At 44.9% G+C, this 16,256-nt stretch overlaps 1 protein-coding gene across 3 annotated transcripts in view; it reads left to right on the forward strand.

Annotated features, from left to right (window-relative positions):
- The window catches only part of ATP2A3 (ATPase sarcoplasmic/endoplasmic reticulum Ca2+ transporting 3), a 147,690-nt gene that overhangs the window by 90,363 nt on the left and 41,071 nt on the right, over positions 1 to 16,256 (forward strand). For all 3 annotated transcript variants that reach the window (XM_075904377.1, XM_075904374.1, XM_075904375.1), the window contains exon 9: positions 13,459 to 13,547. In XM_075904377.1, the coding sequence (XP_075760492.1) occupies positions 13,459 to 13,547 (89 nt within the window). The remainder of the gene's footprint in view (positions 1 to 13,458; positions 13,548 to 16,256) is intronic.

Below are 16,256 nucleotides of genomic sequence, written 5' to 3' on the forward strand. Positions count from 1 at the left end.
GTCAGCCTACCTAGTGAGGGGAGCCGTTGAGGAGAGCAACATGTTGACTTTTACGTGCAATGTGCACTGTGAACGGAGGAAGGATGATGCTTAAGCAGCTCAGTCAGAGATGGGTGCAGTAGATTACAGCGATATGACTCACTCATTGGCTAGAGGAGACAGGTGAATTTGTGTTTCCATGGCAGTCTGGTTCTGCGAGCTGAGTTCAGATCCCTCCCAGTTGGTGTCTCCTTAAAGATCCTGGCTTTGGGGTCTTTTGAATGAGTTGTTTCAGCAGCCTGAATGGACTCTGGCTAACATGTAAACATGTAAATGAGTATCCCGGGGAATGCTCTAGGCAGAATGGCTTTCCTGGAGTAATGTGGTTTGTGTGTGAATGCTTCTTTGTTAAGGCCCATCTACAGGAGACTGCAGTTTAATTCAGCAGCGTCTATCTAAAACAAACACATGCGCCTTGTTTTTGGATTCTCTTGCTCAGAGTTTCCCCCTCCTTCCCTTTTCGAGCTATGACCATTTTTTCTAGCTTGTCGGTGTGACTCCAGCCCAAGTGACAAAGGGATTGGACAGATGCGTGGGGGTGGGGGTCTTAATCAGTTTTCCAATAAATGTGAAATGAAAGTTATAAACAGATGGCAAGTAGCAGACAGGAGTTTTTTAAACCAGAGCAGTTGGTTCCATTGTGGCACCCGGCACTTTTCTAGCACATGTATCCACATGAAGATTTAAAAGTAGTGTACAAATAGTAGGTTTTTAATCTATATTCTGCAGACGGACAAACTGAGGTAAAGAGAAAGTGATGTGCTTGAATCCAGGCTTCCTGACTCTCAGTCTTATGACCCTAAATCCATCCTTACTCCTATGCCATTGTGGACCCTTGTCCACTGTTACAGATTCCAGGAAGGTGTGACTAGTTTTTTGTATTAATCCCGGTTGTTGTTTTTTCTTGCAAAGTTAAATATTTTCTATTACTGATGAGCTCCTGACATCCCATACCACTGTCCAACTTTGGTAGCATTTTTATGGATTTCTTTTCATATAGGACAGAAAATACATTTAAATAGCACCTCCTCCCCCAAAACTAACACTCCTCCTCTTGCTTCTCTCCTCTCAAATGAACCTGCAGCAAAAGTGCCCAGCATTAATTAGAGCCGGGCTACTCAACTTTGGAAGCCCCAAGATCTACAATGATACTCACACTGGGGTTGCCAGATGGTTTCAACAAAAATACCGGATGCACTTGACATTATATCACAATCTATATTAAATCTTATTTAGAAAATACTGGACATTTATATTTTCTCTTTTATATTTTCTCAATTTGTTTCCCAAACAGAAAGCCGGACACCTGACAACCCTACTCACAGCACATGCCAAGGGCCGCAATTGAAGTGTGGTTACATATCTATATACAGTACAGATATATGCAAATAGCTTCTCTCACACTGACGGGCATGAATGCAAAGATTAAGGCAAGACTACACAACACACAGGCCCCATATTCGTCAGTTCTGCTGCTATTAATAAAATGCAGCAGTTACCCGATTTCCACCCCGATGGCAGCACTTTTAATGAGCAATGACAGTCCAGGAATTTAACTACTAAATGCATCTCAACAGAAGACCATTCTATTGACGACTTTCTTGTTTTGGCTCCCACCTGCGAGCTGCAAACGAACTGGCCATGGGCTGCATGTGGTCCATGGGCCACGTGTTGAGTAGCCCCGAATTAGAGGGAAGTATTTTTATGATCTGGTTGCTTTCTAAAATGTGCCTAGATTCGTGCTGTTACCTCAAGGGAAGAAATGAAATTTCAGCTGCGGAAGGACTAATGGGCATGCTAGGGATTTGAAAGGTTAACCGGATAACTGGTAAGCCTCATCCGTAATGGTGAGGATTACAGGTTTCGGTTTCCGTTAACCCGGGAGGGGGGAGGAGGTGCCTGGAGCAGCGCTTATCCAGCCCTGTGGGGCACATTAGTGTGTACATCCCTAGTGCATACGTGTGTGGGTGCCAGATTCTTGGGTTACTTCCCCCCCAGATCTCTAATACTACATTTTTGACATAAATGTGCCTTTAAAGGGTTAAATGCAGAAGTACATGAAAACTTTGGTCTGAGGCCAACTGAGTTTCCTTCTTTGTGTGACACAGGAGCTAATATGCACCCTCCAGCCTTATAAGGTAAACAGTGCCGCAGTTTGGCTGGCTCTGTGCCTGTAGCCTTTCTCAGAAAGGGACATTTAAATTGCTGGGGCAGATAGGTTTGGGTTTGTAAGCCCACCTCCCCCTTTTTAATGAAATGTTACCTATCCTGTTTATGGACTAACCTACAGCTATTTCCTCTTCATGATTTACAGTTACTGCAAACATACTCCTCTATTCCCTCAGGAAATACACCATAATGTAATACCAAAAATCTGCTAATACTTTTCAGATCCCACAGTCAAAATCTCCCCCTTTCCACCAACCCATCTTGACTCAATGCCATTGTATTAGTCACTGAGCACAATCTAGGATAGGAAATTTAATGTAGTGCTTGGTTGCCCTGGGTTACAGAACACCATTTTTAAATAGATTCAGATTAGAAAAATTAAAGGGGCTGTGACCAATTAAAAATGAGATATATACACAATCTAGACAGATGACCTTATACCATGCAGGAAGCAAGAACTGGCTAGGAGATATGGGGTAGTTTGCAGACCAATAGTAAGTGCACCTGATGCGAACATATGCAGCCCATTAATGTATGGGTTGAATAGTACTCCGCTTTCAGAAATGGCCAGTAATTTTTAGTGCCTTTTTTTGGAGGAGTGCATTCAACCTGAAGCAACTTAAAAAGGGGCTTGAGCTTCAGAGAAGCTGAGCACCCACATTCCAACTAAGGATGCAAATACCCCTTTAAAAAGTTACAATTTTAATGGATTAACCAGTTAACTGGGCTCTGGAGAAAAATGCAGCAGCTGGGGGGGCTGTACTGGCCAGCTGGGGTCCTACTAGTTGACTGGTTACCGGGTAAGCATGCAGGTAAGACTGTTTACCGGTTAACCAGTTCATATTTTACATCCCTAATTCCAACGATCACCCTCTAAGATGGGCTCAAAAAAGGTTGAGGCATCCAAAATCAATAGTCATGTTTGAAAATTACAACAGCGAATGCATAGACCTTGCCCTAAGTTTTTTGCTACTCTGTTTATCTGCCTAGGCATTTATATAACTCTCCTGACTGTCATGTCTGAGCACTTGCTGTCTTAGCCTGTAAGTAGCCACGCAGTGTTCTTGTGCTATTTCAGATATGCCTGTGGATGAGTTTTGCCCCTCATAGCACACCCTAATAGATCAGCCGTTTTAGCAAAGTATTTGCACTGGTTCTTGATTCTCATGCTAGGAGAGGCAGGCTACCTTTAGTCATCTCTTTTCCAAGCTGAAAAGTCTGTGTCTTATTCATCTTTCCAGGTATGGAAGATATTACATACCCCAAATCACTTTTGTTGCCCTTTTCTGTACCTTTTCCAATTCCAGTGTTCTTTTTTTGAGATGAGGTGACCACATCTGAACACAGTATTCTAGGTGTGAGCGTGCCATTGATTTGTATATAGGTAATATGATGTTTTATGACTTACCTATTGCTAATGATTTCCAACATCCTAGTAGTGGTTTTGGCTGCCACTGCACAAGGAAAGGGTATTTTCAGAGAACTGACCACTATGACTCCAAGATCCATCTCTCCAGCTAATCTGGACCCCATCATTTTATATTTATAGTTGGGATTATGTTTCCCAATGTACATTTCTTTACATTTATCAACATTGAATTTCATCTGCCATTTTGGTGCCCACTCACCCAGTTTGGTGATAGCTCTTTGTAACTCTTTGCGGTCTGCTTGAGCAGTTTTGTATCAGGCACATATTGCTATCTCACTGTTTGTCACCTTTTTCCAGATCATATATGAATATGTTGGATAGGACTCGTCCCAGTGTAAACCCGTGGGGGACACCACTAGTTACCTCTCTGCATTCTGAAAACTCACCATTTATTCCTACCCTTCATTTCCTATCTTATAATCAGTTACTGATCCATTTTATTTATTAATTTATTTCAAGTATTTTTACCCTGCTTCTCTCTATTTAAAATATTTACTGGGGCTTACAGAATTTTAAAACACAATATATATGTGAGGACTTTCCCTTTTATCCCATCACAGCTTACTTTGCATAAAAGCCTTTGGTGAGGAAACCTGTCAAAGGCTTTCTGGAACTTTAAGTACATGCTACCGACTAGATCCCCCTTGTCCACATGCTTGCTGGCCCCCTCAAAGAACTCTAGTAGATTGGTGAGGCATGATTTCCCTTTACAGAAACCATATTGACTCTCTTTCAGCAAATCATGTTCATTTATGTCTCTAATAATTCTGTTCTTTACTACAGTTTCAACAAATTTGCCAAGTGCTGAAGTTAAGTTTACAGCCTGTAGTTGCCAGGATTACCTCTGGGGCCTTTTTTAAAAAATTGGCATTGCATTAGCTATCTAGTCATGTGATCCAGAAGCTGATTTAAAGGATCCGTTGCAAACCACGGTTAGCAGTTCTGCAGTTTTACATCTGTGTTCCTTCTGAACTCTTGGGTAAATATCATCTGGTCCTGGTGACTTCTTATTGTTTAATTTACCAATTTGTTCCAAAATCTTCTCTAATGACACCTCAGTCTGGGGTAATTCCTTCAAAGTTGTCATTTAAAATGAATGGCTCCGGTTTGGGAATCTCCCTCACAACTTCAGCCTTGAAGACGGATGCAAAGAATTCATTTAGTTTCTCCTCAATGATGTTACTGTTAAGTGCTCCTTTAGCATCTCGATCGTCTAGTGGCTCCTGGTTGTTTAGCAGGCTTGCTTCTTCTGTACATAAACATTTGTGCTGTTACTTCTTCAGTCTTTGGCTATCAGTTCTTCAAATTCTTTTTTTGGCCTTTCTAATTATATGTTTACACTTCACTTGCCAGAATTTCTCCTCCTTTCTGTTTTGCTCTCTAGGATTTAACTTCCACTTTTTAAAGCAGGGGTGGGAAACTTTTGAGTTGGGGGGCCACTGACCCACAGAAAAATCAGTCTGGGGCTGCACAAAAGTAAAGAGCAAAAAAGACACAAACAGACCCTCACTGATGTGGCCCCTGACTGAAAAGGAAAAAGATGCTTCTCATAGTCCCCTCACACGCCAGAGCCTTGCCAGGCGGGGGAGAGGGCAGCTAGTAGATTTGTATGTGCTCCAGCCCAGTGGAAGGGTGGTGGGGAGGCTGAAACACCAGCACAGGGTTCCCAATGCTGGGGAGCAGGGGGAGGAGTCTTGAGCTTTGGGGACCAGATCCAGGCAAGCCGGGGGCTGGCGGTTCCCCACCCCTATTTTAAAGGATGCCTTTTTGCCTGTAACTGCTGCTTTTTTTTCGTTTAGCCACAATGAGAATTTTTTTTGTCCTCTTCAAAAAGTTTCCATGCGGCTTGCAGAGATTTCAGTTTTGCACATTAACTTTTAATTTCTGCTTAACTAACTTCCTCATTTTTGGGTAGTTCCTCTTTCTGAAACTAAATGTCATCATGGTGGGCTGCTTTGGTGTCTCCCCTGTGCTCCGAAATGTTACATTTCATTACGTTAGGGTCCCCATTGCTAAGTGGTTCAGCTATACTCACCCCTTGGGCCAGAGTATGTGCTGCACTTATAACTAACTAAAGAAATGACCTCTCCTTTTGTGAGTTCCAGGACGAGCTGCTCCAAAAAGCAGTCATTTAAAGCACCAAGAAACTTTATCTCTGCATCCCACCCTGAGGTGACATGTACCTAGTAAGGATGTTAAAAGGCAGGTAATTCACTAATCATGTAATCGATAAAAGTTTTATCGACTAGTTAAGTTCTCTTGATTAATTGATAAGGGAAGGCTTCTTCAGTCCTGACTCAGACCGGGTCCAGGAACTGCCCCTGCTGCGGCTCTGCAGTTTAAATGGAGTAAGAGCTGGGGCTCCCAGGCCCACCACCAGCTCCTGCTTCCCACTCCCCCGCTCACCCGTTGTTGCCTCTGATAGCTGTTGAAAGGTTTCCCCCCTTCTCCCAACCCATGTGCAGATGATCATTTGATGGCTTTCTCCATTTATCAACACCCTCCCTGAAGTGCTCGGGGAGCTCTGGAACATAAAGCAGGCTTAGCCAGTGCTGACAGGCAGTCTATACAGAAGGAGAGCCAAGAGGAAGTAGCCTGGGATTTGCGGGAGAGAATGACAGGCACATATGCCGAGCTTATAAACTCTGGCCTGTTGATGTTTGACTTTGCTTCCTGATGTTGGAAGAATTCTTCCGTTTCTTCAGTGACTAAGCTAAGAGTCTTACAGGACAGGTCACTCTTAGGACTGCTTAGGAATGAGGTTGGCTGCTGGCTCTCTGAGCAGGTCTGGACTATTTTGGGGGAAGGTGGGTTGGGAAACTCATGAGCGTTCTGCATGCGGGCTGGCAGAAAGGTTTGCACTAGGATTAATGCCATTCGAAAGGGGTGGAAAACTGTGGATGGTGTCTTCTGAGGAGCAAAGCTACCACGGTGAAGTGGGAAGAGGGCTGTGCTGACGCAATAAGTCAATATTTGTCACCTAGAGGAGCCCAGAGGCCAATTGCTCGTCTATGGAATTCCTTTCTTCTGGGGGAGAAAATTGAGCCCAAGCCCTGGTTATGATGCCGAACTCCATCCCTGTGGGCAGAGGTTGCACTAATGGCTAAGCTGGGCAATGCCACAGCAATGTATTCTGGGGTATCTCTTTCACCTCATCTGCTCGTGAGCAAGTGCCATAAAAAGGTGGGAATGGAAAAATTGGACTGCAGTGTTGGTGAGCTTTGAAAGTTCCTACCATAGCTGCTAGATGTCAGGGTTAGGAAAGTGAGCAACTAGCTGGGGCAGAAGTTGAATGAGCGCGGTGTTATGCAGGGTTAATCCCGGCGGGGTGCTAGGCCACATGTCAGAATGGCAGCATCCGACTATTGGATATGGCTGCTGATGTCCCTGAACAGAAGGTTAAGCAGCATCAGGTGCACCGAGGAAGTTTGTATGTGACCTTTATCCCATTGTGCTACACTAGTCTTGTCAATCCCCTCAATTTGCCCTAACCAGTTGGTGTGTGGGTGGGAAAATGTGCTATTAAAGTGGTTCCACCTTGCCAAGGGTTGGACTCTTCCTGTTCTCTTTATCTGATAATGTGTTCAGACTGCTGAGCCATAAATTGGTTATTTTGAGCCTAGAGCTCTCGGGTTGCTCATTTATTCAACGTAACGCCCCGGAATAATGTGTCACAGAGAGCAAATAGCCTGATGGATGGAGAGGAGCCAAAGATGAACTGTAAATACAGGTCCCTGATTAGGAAGTCAGTCGTTACCAGCTTTTGGCATAACACTGCGCTCACTCAGGCAAAAAAGTCAATAGGAGAAACAACAGATGTTTTAACGGAAAGGTTCCTATTCCAATCTCTCTACTGTACCCGCAGGTAACAGGCATTGTGATATCCAGCTAAATTGTGCCTGTGCAGGGAAAACATATAGGCCTTCCTACTCAAGAGCCCTGAGCCTCACGTCAGCGGGTGGAATTGCTCTGGGGAAAAATCAGATGTAGCTAATAAGGTTGAAGGACAGTGTTCCAAGCAAAACCAGATCATGGGTTTATTTAGTTTGGAAAAGAGAAGATTGAGGGGGGACATGATAGCAGTTTTCAGGTATCTAAAAGGGTGTCATAAGGAGGAGGGAGAAAACTTGTTCATCTTGGCCTCTGGGGATAGAACAAGAAGCAATGGGCTTGAACTACAGCAAGGAAGGTTTAGAATGGATATTAGGAAAAAGTTCCTAACTGTCAGGGTAGTCAAACACTGGAATAAATTTCCCAGGGAGGTTGTGGAATCCCCATCTGTGGAGATATTTAAGAGTAGGTTAGATAAATGTCTATCAGGGATGGTCTAGACAGTATTTGGTCCTGCCGTGAGGGCAGGGGACTGGACTCAATGACCTCTCGAGGTCCCTTCCAGTCCTAGTATTCTATGATTCTATGTAAATTAGCAGAAAATTAATGAGAACTCCCCAAACAAGGCTCTAGATCATTCCTATCATCCTGGGATTGGTGCTTTGCCTGTCTAAAGCCATCCCGATCCGTGTCTCAGGAAGCAGCCGGTCCTGTAGACCTTTCTCTTTCCACCTGAAAGGGATCTCAGCTTGACTCATGAATCCCAGGATGAGTTTCCAGGGCTGGCAGAAATGTGTTAAATGTACTTGTTCATGATTAATAGGGAAACAAATATAGCTATAATTGCAGAAGCTCTTCAGTACTATTGGTCCCTACTTTTTGAGAGCAGATCTGCGCTTTTAGGGCTGTTCCTGTGAGCTCTGGGTATGCAGAAATCCCTGTGAATTCAACAGAGCTGATTTGGGGGCTTTCAACTCTGTGGAAGTTCAGATCCAGATCAGAGCTTCCTGGCTCCAACCCATGTCTAAACCGAAATTCCATTTTAAAATGCAGCCTCAAAAGAACTTGACCTTGAATTGTGTGTGGCCAATAGCTTAGAGAGGGAGAAGTAGGCTGTAGCTCTAGCAGCCAGCATCCTTGAGTGCTGTATGTCCTCTCCAAAAGCTTCCCCAACTTCCTGTTCAGGAACCATATTCCTTTGTTAAAGGTTCCTTTACTTTGCCTAATCTCCCAACTTAATTCTTTGTTAAAATTAACACACGCAATCATTAGAAACTGGAAAAATAGTCTGCAGTGCGTAGGGGTGGGTGGAAGCACCCTAATTTTGGAAGCATGTGTGATCACAATGCATAGTTATGTCTCTAATGCTTGTAGACTCCCACTGCAAAGACAACGGGAGGAATATGCACTGATAGGACAGTTGTCAAGGTAACTTCAGTTGTTGTGTGTTTGCATGGCTATCACAATAAACAGACTTGTACAATTAATGGAAATCGCCAGTGCCTCAAATTGGCAAGCTGCTGGCGATGGGTTAGAGAGAAACTATTTCTCTTGTCATAGCAGTTGCACTCTGGAGGCAGGATTTTCTGTACATGTTTACAACATGCTTTGGTCATTAGAAACTCATTTGTTGCTTATATTGGCATGAAAATAGCACCTGGTGAATGATTCTGGATCATGAGTCCTGGAGACCCATATAAGAGGTGTGTCCCATGTAGGGTTAGTGCACAATCTATTCCACTGTACAAGGGGATGGATTAAGCTGCTGATAGATGGTATCGCTGGACCAGAATTTCTCAAGTGTCTCCATCAATCTTGGTTGTATCTAAGCTTCCATTTAAAATACTTTCCAGCCCTGAAGAAAAGTTTACAAAGGAGACCTGCAGATGAGGTGCTGTCATCAGTGTCTGCAGAAGTCATGAACAAAATGCACAAAATGAGATCAAACTAGCTACAGGCATAAAGGGAAACAAGAAGACCTTTTATAAATACATTAAAAGCAAGAGGAAGACCAAGGACAGGGTAGGCCCACTGCTCAGTGAGGAGGGAGAAGCAGTAACAGGAAACTTGGAAATGGCGGAGATGCTCAATGACTTCTTTGTTTCGGTCTTCACCGAGAAGTCTGGCAGTGTGCCTAACGTAGTGAATACAAGCAGAGAGAGGGTAAGTTTAGAAGATAGGATACACAAAGAACAAGTTAAAAATCACTTAGGAAAGTTAGATGTCAGCAAGTCACCAGGTCCTGATGAAATGCATCCCAGGATACTCAAGGAGCTGATAGAGGAGGTATCTGAGCCTTTAGCTATGATCTTTGAAAAATCATGGAAGACAGGGGAGATTCCAGAAGACTGGAAAAGGGCAAATATTGTGCCCATCTATAAAAAGGGGAATAAGAACAACCCAGGAAACTACAGACCGGTCAGTTTAACGTCTGTCCCAGGGAAGATAATGGAGCAGGTAATTAAGGAAATCATATGCAAACACTTGGAAGGTAATAAAGTGATAGGGAATAGCCAGCATGGGTTTGTGAAGAACAAGTCATGCCAAACTAATCTGATAGCTTTCTTTGATAGGATAACGAGCCTTGTGGATAAGGGAGAAGCGGTGGATGTCATATACCTAGACTTTAGTAAGGCATTTGATACGGTCTCGCATGATATTCTTATTGATAAACTAGGCAAATATAACTTAGATAGGGCCACAATAAGGTGGGTGCATAATTGGCTGGATAACTGTAGTCAGAGAGTTGTTTTTAACGGTGCTAAATCCTGCTGGAAATGGATAACAAGTGAAGTTCCACAAGGGTCTGTTTTGGGACCCGTACTGTTCAATATCTTCATCAATGATGTAGATATTGGGATAGAGAGTACGCTTATTAAGTTTGCAGATGATACCAAACTGGGTGGGGTTGCAACTTCTTTGGAGGATAGGGACATAATTCAAAATGACCTTAGCAAGGTAGAGAAATGGTCAGAGGTAAACAGGATGAGGTTTAATAAAGAGAAATGCAAAGTGCTCCACTTAGGAAGGAACAATCAGTTCCATACATACAAGATGGGAAGCGACTGTCTAGGAAGGAGCATGGCGGAAAGGGATCTAGGGGTCATAGTGGACCACAAGTTGAATAGGAGTCAACAGTGTGATGCTGTTGCAAAAAAAGCAAATATGATTCTAGGTTGTATCAACAGGTGTGTTGCAAGCAAAACTCGTGAAGTCATTCTGCCGCTCTACTCTGCACTAGTTAGGCCTCAGCTGGAGTACTGTGTCCAGTTCTGGGCGCCACATTTCAAGAAAGATGTGGAGAAATTGGAAAGGGTACAGAGAAGAGCGACAAGAATGATTAAAGGTCTAGAGAACATGACCTATGAAGCCAGGCTTCATGAACTGGGCTTGTTTAGTTTGGAAAAAAGAAGATTAAGGGGGGACATGATAGCGGTTTTCAAATATCTAAAAGGGTGTCACAAGGAGGAAGGCGAAAATTTGTTCCTCTTGGTTTCTGAGGACAGGACAAGGAGTAATGGGCTTAAAGTGCAGCAGGGGAGGTTTAGATTGGACATTAGGAAAAAATTCCTAACTGTCAGGGTGGTCAAATATTGGAATAAATTGCCCAGGGAGGTGGTGGAATCTCCCTCTCTGGAGATATTTAAGAACAGGTTAGATAGACATCTGTCAGGGATGGTGTAGAGGGAGCTTGGTCCTGCCTTGAGGGCGGGGGGCTGGACTCAATGACCTCTCGAGGTCCCTTCCAGTCCTATGATTCTAAGTCCCAAAACAACTAGCACTTCATTTAAATGTGATGCAAATGCTGAAACCTAACGACATGGCAAATTTCGTTAACTATTTTGCTGCCGAGCAGAGGATCTGAGTTCTGCCCTTTCTGACCAAAGTTCAGTGGGGCCAGGCTAGCGTGTTGGATAGGGACAGTTGCAATGTTATTTTAGCTGCCTGGCAACATGGATTGCATGCTTGATACGTGGCCTGAACAGATAATATAGCTTTGCGTGTAGCTTGCAAGTGCCTCTGCATCCTCTGATGAAAGCTTGTTGTGTAACTTTGCTAGAGCAGTTCTTACTAATTCGACCACAAGGTCTCTCTGGGCTTCCTACCCAACATTGCCCTATTCCTCCACCCCTTTTCTGCAGTGACAGAAGTACTTCACTTCCTCAACTGCTAACGTACACCCTCCTGGTAATACTCATCTTATCCAGTCATCCCTTCCTGAAATTGAAATTTCTCCAGTAACTTCAATAGCTTCGCTCAGGCCCGGACTGAATAGCCATTCTGCCTTGCCTCACTCTCTGATAATGTGTTTGTGCAAGCAAGCAGTCATGGCAGTGGCATTGATGATGGCTCAGAGTGTAAGTGAGAGGAGCGCGGAGCCCATGTAGTCTGTCAGCCGGGATGGTGGGTCCAAAAGACAAGCTGCCTAATAAGCTGTGCTATGAAAGCATTTGAGCACCACTGTTGCAGTTGAAACCATTCCATACATTGTGGGTGTTCAAGAAGCCTTCTCCTGGTTCTTTGTAATGAAAATGCCAGGAGAGTGGTGTCTTCCCTCACCCACCTGCTTTATCCTGTCATCTAGACCGTCCGCTCTGTGGGGCAGAGAATATAATTTGCCGTATATTCATGTGATCTCTAGCATAACGGGGCCGTGGCTTTATTGATGTCTATCTAGATGCTACTGCGGTATAACTGTTAAGACCGATCATTTGAAAAGGTAGAGTAATACAAGAAGCACGAACCGAACAACCTGTGTGTGTTCAGTTAATTTCTGTGGAGTGCGTTGAGAAAATGAAGTATTATCCATGTTTTGGAAATTCAGGTGCCTGCCTGTGCCTGTGTTGGTGGCAGGAGATATTCCTGGTTTGCTGCTTTCCCCCGTCCCTGTCTTACAAGTGAGTCTCAGACAGTCCAAATAAACAGTGGTTTCTCGAAGACCTCTCTATCCCTTACCCCTTTTCTTCCTTCCTGCACCCCCTCTCCTTTCTCCCCTATTTATTTTGGTCCTGGACATCCAACACTCTGGTTATCTGAAGAAGTGGGCTGTGCCCACAAAAGCTCATACCACCATCTACATGTTTTGTTAGTCTTTAAAGTGCTACCAGACTATTTGTTGTTTTTTTAAGCTTTTTTTCAGTGGAGCATTTTGGCCTCTGGGGGTGGTGACCAGCAGGTGGCGCTGCTTCCCAGTGATGCTGAGGGCAAGGGAACCCTTTTACTTACATGATTTTTTGGGTCTCTAATGCGGATCTTACATTATCCAGGCAAAGCGAGTGTCAGCAACCCCCGTAGCAAGTCAGGGCAGGGAGGAGAAGGTGCCACCGGTCTCAGCAGCAAATTGAGGAGATTTTGAGAGGCGAGGGTGGTGGCTCTTTTTTCTGTTGGAAGAAGTTTGAAACCTCTCATGACTTCCCAGGGTTTTCTTAACTGAACTGTTCATACTCGCATAGCATCACAATGGGCTGTAACCCCGGCTCAGGTGTCCAGGAGCACCCTTGGGAAGGGGCAGCACAGAGGGCTCTTTCCCACAGCTGTTTCCTCCTGTGGCTTTTGCCTCTTCTGGGCTGGGTGCTCTGCGCGGCTTCCTCAGGGCTGCGTGTTTTCCAGAGTGGCTTGGACAAGCTGCGTGCCAGGCCAGAAACCGTAGCTCTCTTCTTCCCCCATGCCAAGAAAAATACAGACTGCTCCTCAGAAGCTGGTTGTGTGTCTGCCCTCAGATGGGGGTGGGGTGGGGTGGGAAGAGGGAGAAAGAACTGGAGGAGATGAACATGAAAAAGGCAAAGTATGGTTGGAAGGAGATCGAAGCTGCCAGAAACAGAGGGGGCTCTGATATAAGTGTAGTGTTAGTGGGATGCGGGCTAGAGAGAACACAGTTGCCTCTACCCTGAGCAGAGCTGCTGCTAGTCAATAAAAATAATCATGTGGCTGCTTAAAAGCTACGGCTCTGGGGCATAAAATTCCTAATGTTGTGTCATTGTGTCCTGCAGATGTTTGTTATTGAGAAGATTGAAGGGATCCACTGCAGCCTACATGAGTTCAGTATCACAGGATCCACCTATACCCCTGAGGGGCAGATGTAAGTACTGACGCCTGGGGAAGACCGGGGGTTTAGCATCTCACTGGTACTGAGCACTGATTAGTCTCTGTGCTAAACTAATTTTTCACAGTGTCAACTAGTAGCTAGTGGACTGGATTGGGATTCAGAACTGGGCTCTACTCCTTGCTTTGCCACTGGCCTGTGAGGTGGCCTTGGGCAACTCATGTCCTCGATCTGTGCCTCAGTTTCCCCATCTGTAAAGTGAGGATAATGATACTGCCCTACTTGATAAAACACTTTGCAATCTACTGAGCAAAAGCTTATTATGATTATTATGATTTATGCAAAGAGCTTTTTGTGTAGCATTATATAGTGAGAAACTAGACTTGCTGATTGTGCTTTGACCCTGTAAATGTGGCCCTGGATGCAGAGTCAATGGGAAAGATGATCTTGTGGCTAACCTGTTGGCCTCAGACTTGGGACCAGTTCCTGGCTCTGCCACAGATTCGCTAGTCAAGTCTCTTCATTTCTCTGATCCTTTGTGTCTCGCCTATTTAGACTGGAAGCTTTTCTTACAATGGATATGTGGGACATTGACCTTAGTCAGGGTCTCCATGTTGAAACAGTTATAGTAACAGTTGGTCCCCACTGTTTCTGCCAGCACGTGGGGCAAAGCTAGCAACATAATGCGTATGCGGGGCTGTTTGTTTCAGAACACAGCTGGGTCAAATGGCTGGTGCAGCAAATTCTCAACAGCCCTGGGTTCTGGTTCTGCCATTGACAGTCCTTTCCCATCTTCGTCCTTCATAGTCCTGGCCTGTAAAATGGATAAGACATTCTTCACAGAGATGTCCTGAAGCTTGGTAAAATCACTGGTATCTCATTAAGACAGCTCCATGGGCTTCCCTATCAAGGTGCCAGTGCAGCCGAGCACATACAAAATTCCATTGACATGCTACAGCAGGGGTAGGCAAAATCAGGCCCGGGGGCCGGATCTGGCCCACCCAGCTGATTGGCAGAGCATGCATACTTACAGCTGCCTCTCCCCCCATCTTGCTCTCTCCTGCAGCTGAGCTGCACCTGCTAGCTGTGTGTGGGGGGGGGTGTGCTGAAGTTAGGGTGTCCCCATGCTCCTGGATCTATCTCTGCAGAGCAGGGGGTGGGGAGAGGGAGACTCACAGCAGAGCTGCTCCAATCTGAAGCATGGATGGTGAGTGACTCAGAGGAGATCCTGTCCTAAGAGGCAGGGCCCTGTTCCTGAGAGTTCCGTGTATACCTCCATCCCCACCCCCAACCCCATCTCTGCCAAGTGCGGGAGGGGAGAGACACAGCAGGAACCCTTTCCCTGTTTTAAAGAGACAGCGCTTGTCTTCTCTCAGAACCTTAAACAGCAGCCAGCACACACACTGTGTGACTGTCTCTCACACCCAGTCTGTGCTGCACTGTCTCTGAGACAGACAGACAGACACACACACACACACACACACACACACAGGATGTTAAAATGTGTATTTGTGTACGCGTGTAAATGCTGAATTAAGACCCAATGGTGAGGTCCATCATTTTGAGTTTTTACCGCTTTATCTCCATCCTGTGAGCGGCTCATGTCATTCACTAGACTCCTACTCGTCGCATCCTGCTATGCATGGTCTGTGCTCGTTGTAAAACCTGGGAAAGGTTTTCCCGTGCAATGCTCTTCGGGCAGCTCACCAGCCCTGATCGGGAATATGGAATGGATCTCCTGGGAATGTTGCCGGGATCCTAGTAATTGCTTAGGAAAACCATTCCCCAAAAGATGGTGTACGCAAGGATGCTCTGAATTTAAACTGGACCTGAAAACTCAGAGCAGACCTCCCGGTGACTGAAGTACAGGACTGAGAGTCTCATAACCTGGAACAGGTCTTTTGCTTTTTGACTCAGAAAAGTCACTCAGCCGCTCCGTGTGGCAGCTCCTCGTGTGTGTTGGGGATGTGTTACACTCAGTTCATAGCCTCAGGAATTAATGTTTGTAATTCCACTGAGATCCTTGGCTAGAAGGTTCCAGTGTTGTCTTCAGGTCATCATTATCCAGTCCAAGTCGAGTCTCAAATCACTACAATTCAAGTCTTGAGTTCCTGAAGTCACTTTCGAGTCAAGTCCCAAGTCTAAATTTAAAAAATGTCAAGTCACTTTTGTACAAGCCATCAATATCGGCATTTTCGGACAATTTTTTCACCAAGTTGATTTAACAAAATTAGCAAGTCTCAAGTTGAGTCTCAAGTCACAAACAATGAACCCGAGTCAAGTCTCAAGTCATTGCCTAGGTGACTTATGTCGAACTCGAGTTCAAGTCGTGGGACTTGAGTCAACAACTCTGGAACGTTCCATAAAAAGTTATGAACCGAATCCTTAGCTAGTGTAACTGACTGTAAATCCAGTAACTTCAAGGAGCTCTGCTGATTTAGACCCATTGAGGATCTGGTCCTGTGTAGCTATCCACCCCTTAAATTGCTGCACCTCTTTGTCTTTTCATGGCCTGGCATCATCAGAGCATCTATTCTAAGGGGAAACTGCATCTTCCTCTCAATTCTTTCCTGTGCACTGAACTGGCCTGAAATCCCTCCTATTCCGTCAATAACATATTAGTAATTAAATGCACAAAATCCACCCCCGGTCCTCCTCAGGCTGCCTGGAATTACATACTTTGAGGATCAGCTTTCAAAATAAGAACTCACAGGGACAGGTGCTGTGAGGTTTTCTGGAGTCCTG

The sequence above is a fragment of the Pelodiscus sinensis genome, chromosome 21 (assembly GCF_049634645.1).
Source record: "Pelodiscus sinensis isolate JC-2024 chromosome 21, ASM4963464v1, whole genome shotgun sequence".
Taxonomy (NCBI): domain Eukaryota; kingdom Metazoa; phylum Chordata; order Testudines; family Trionychidae; genus Pelodiscus; species Pelodiscus sinensis.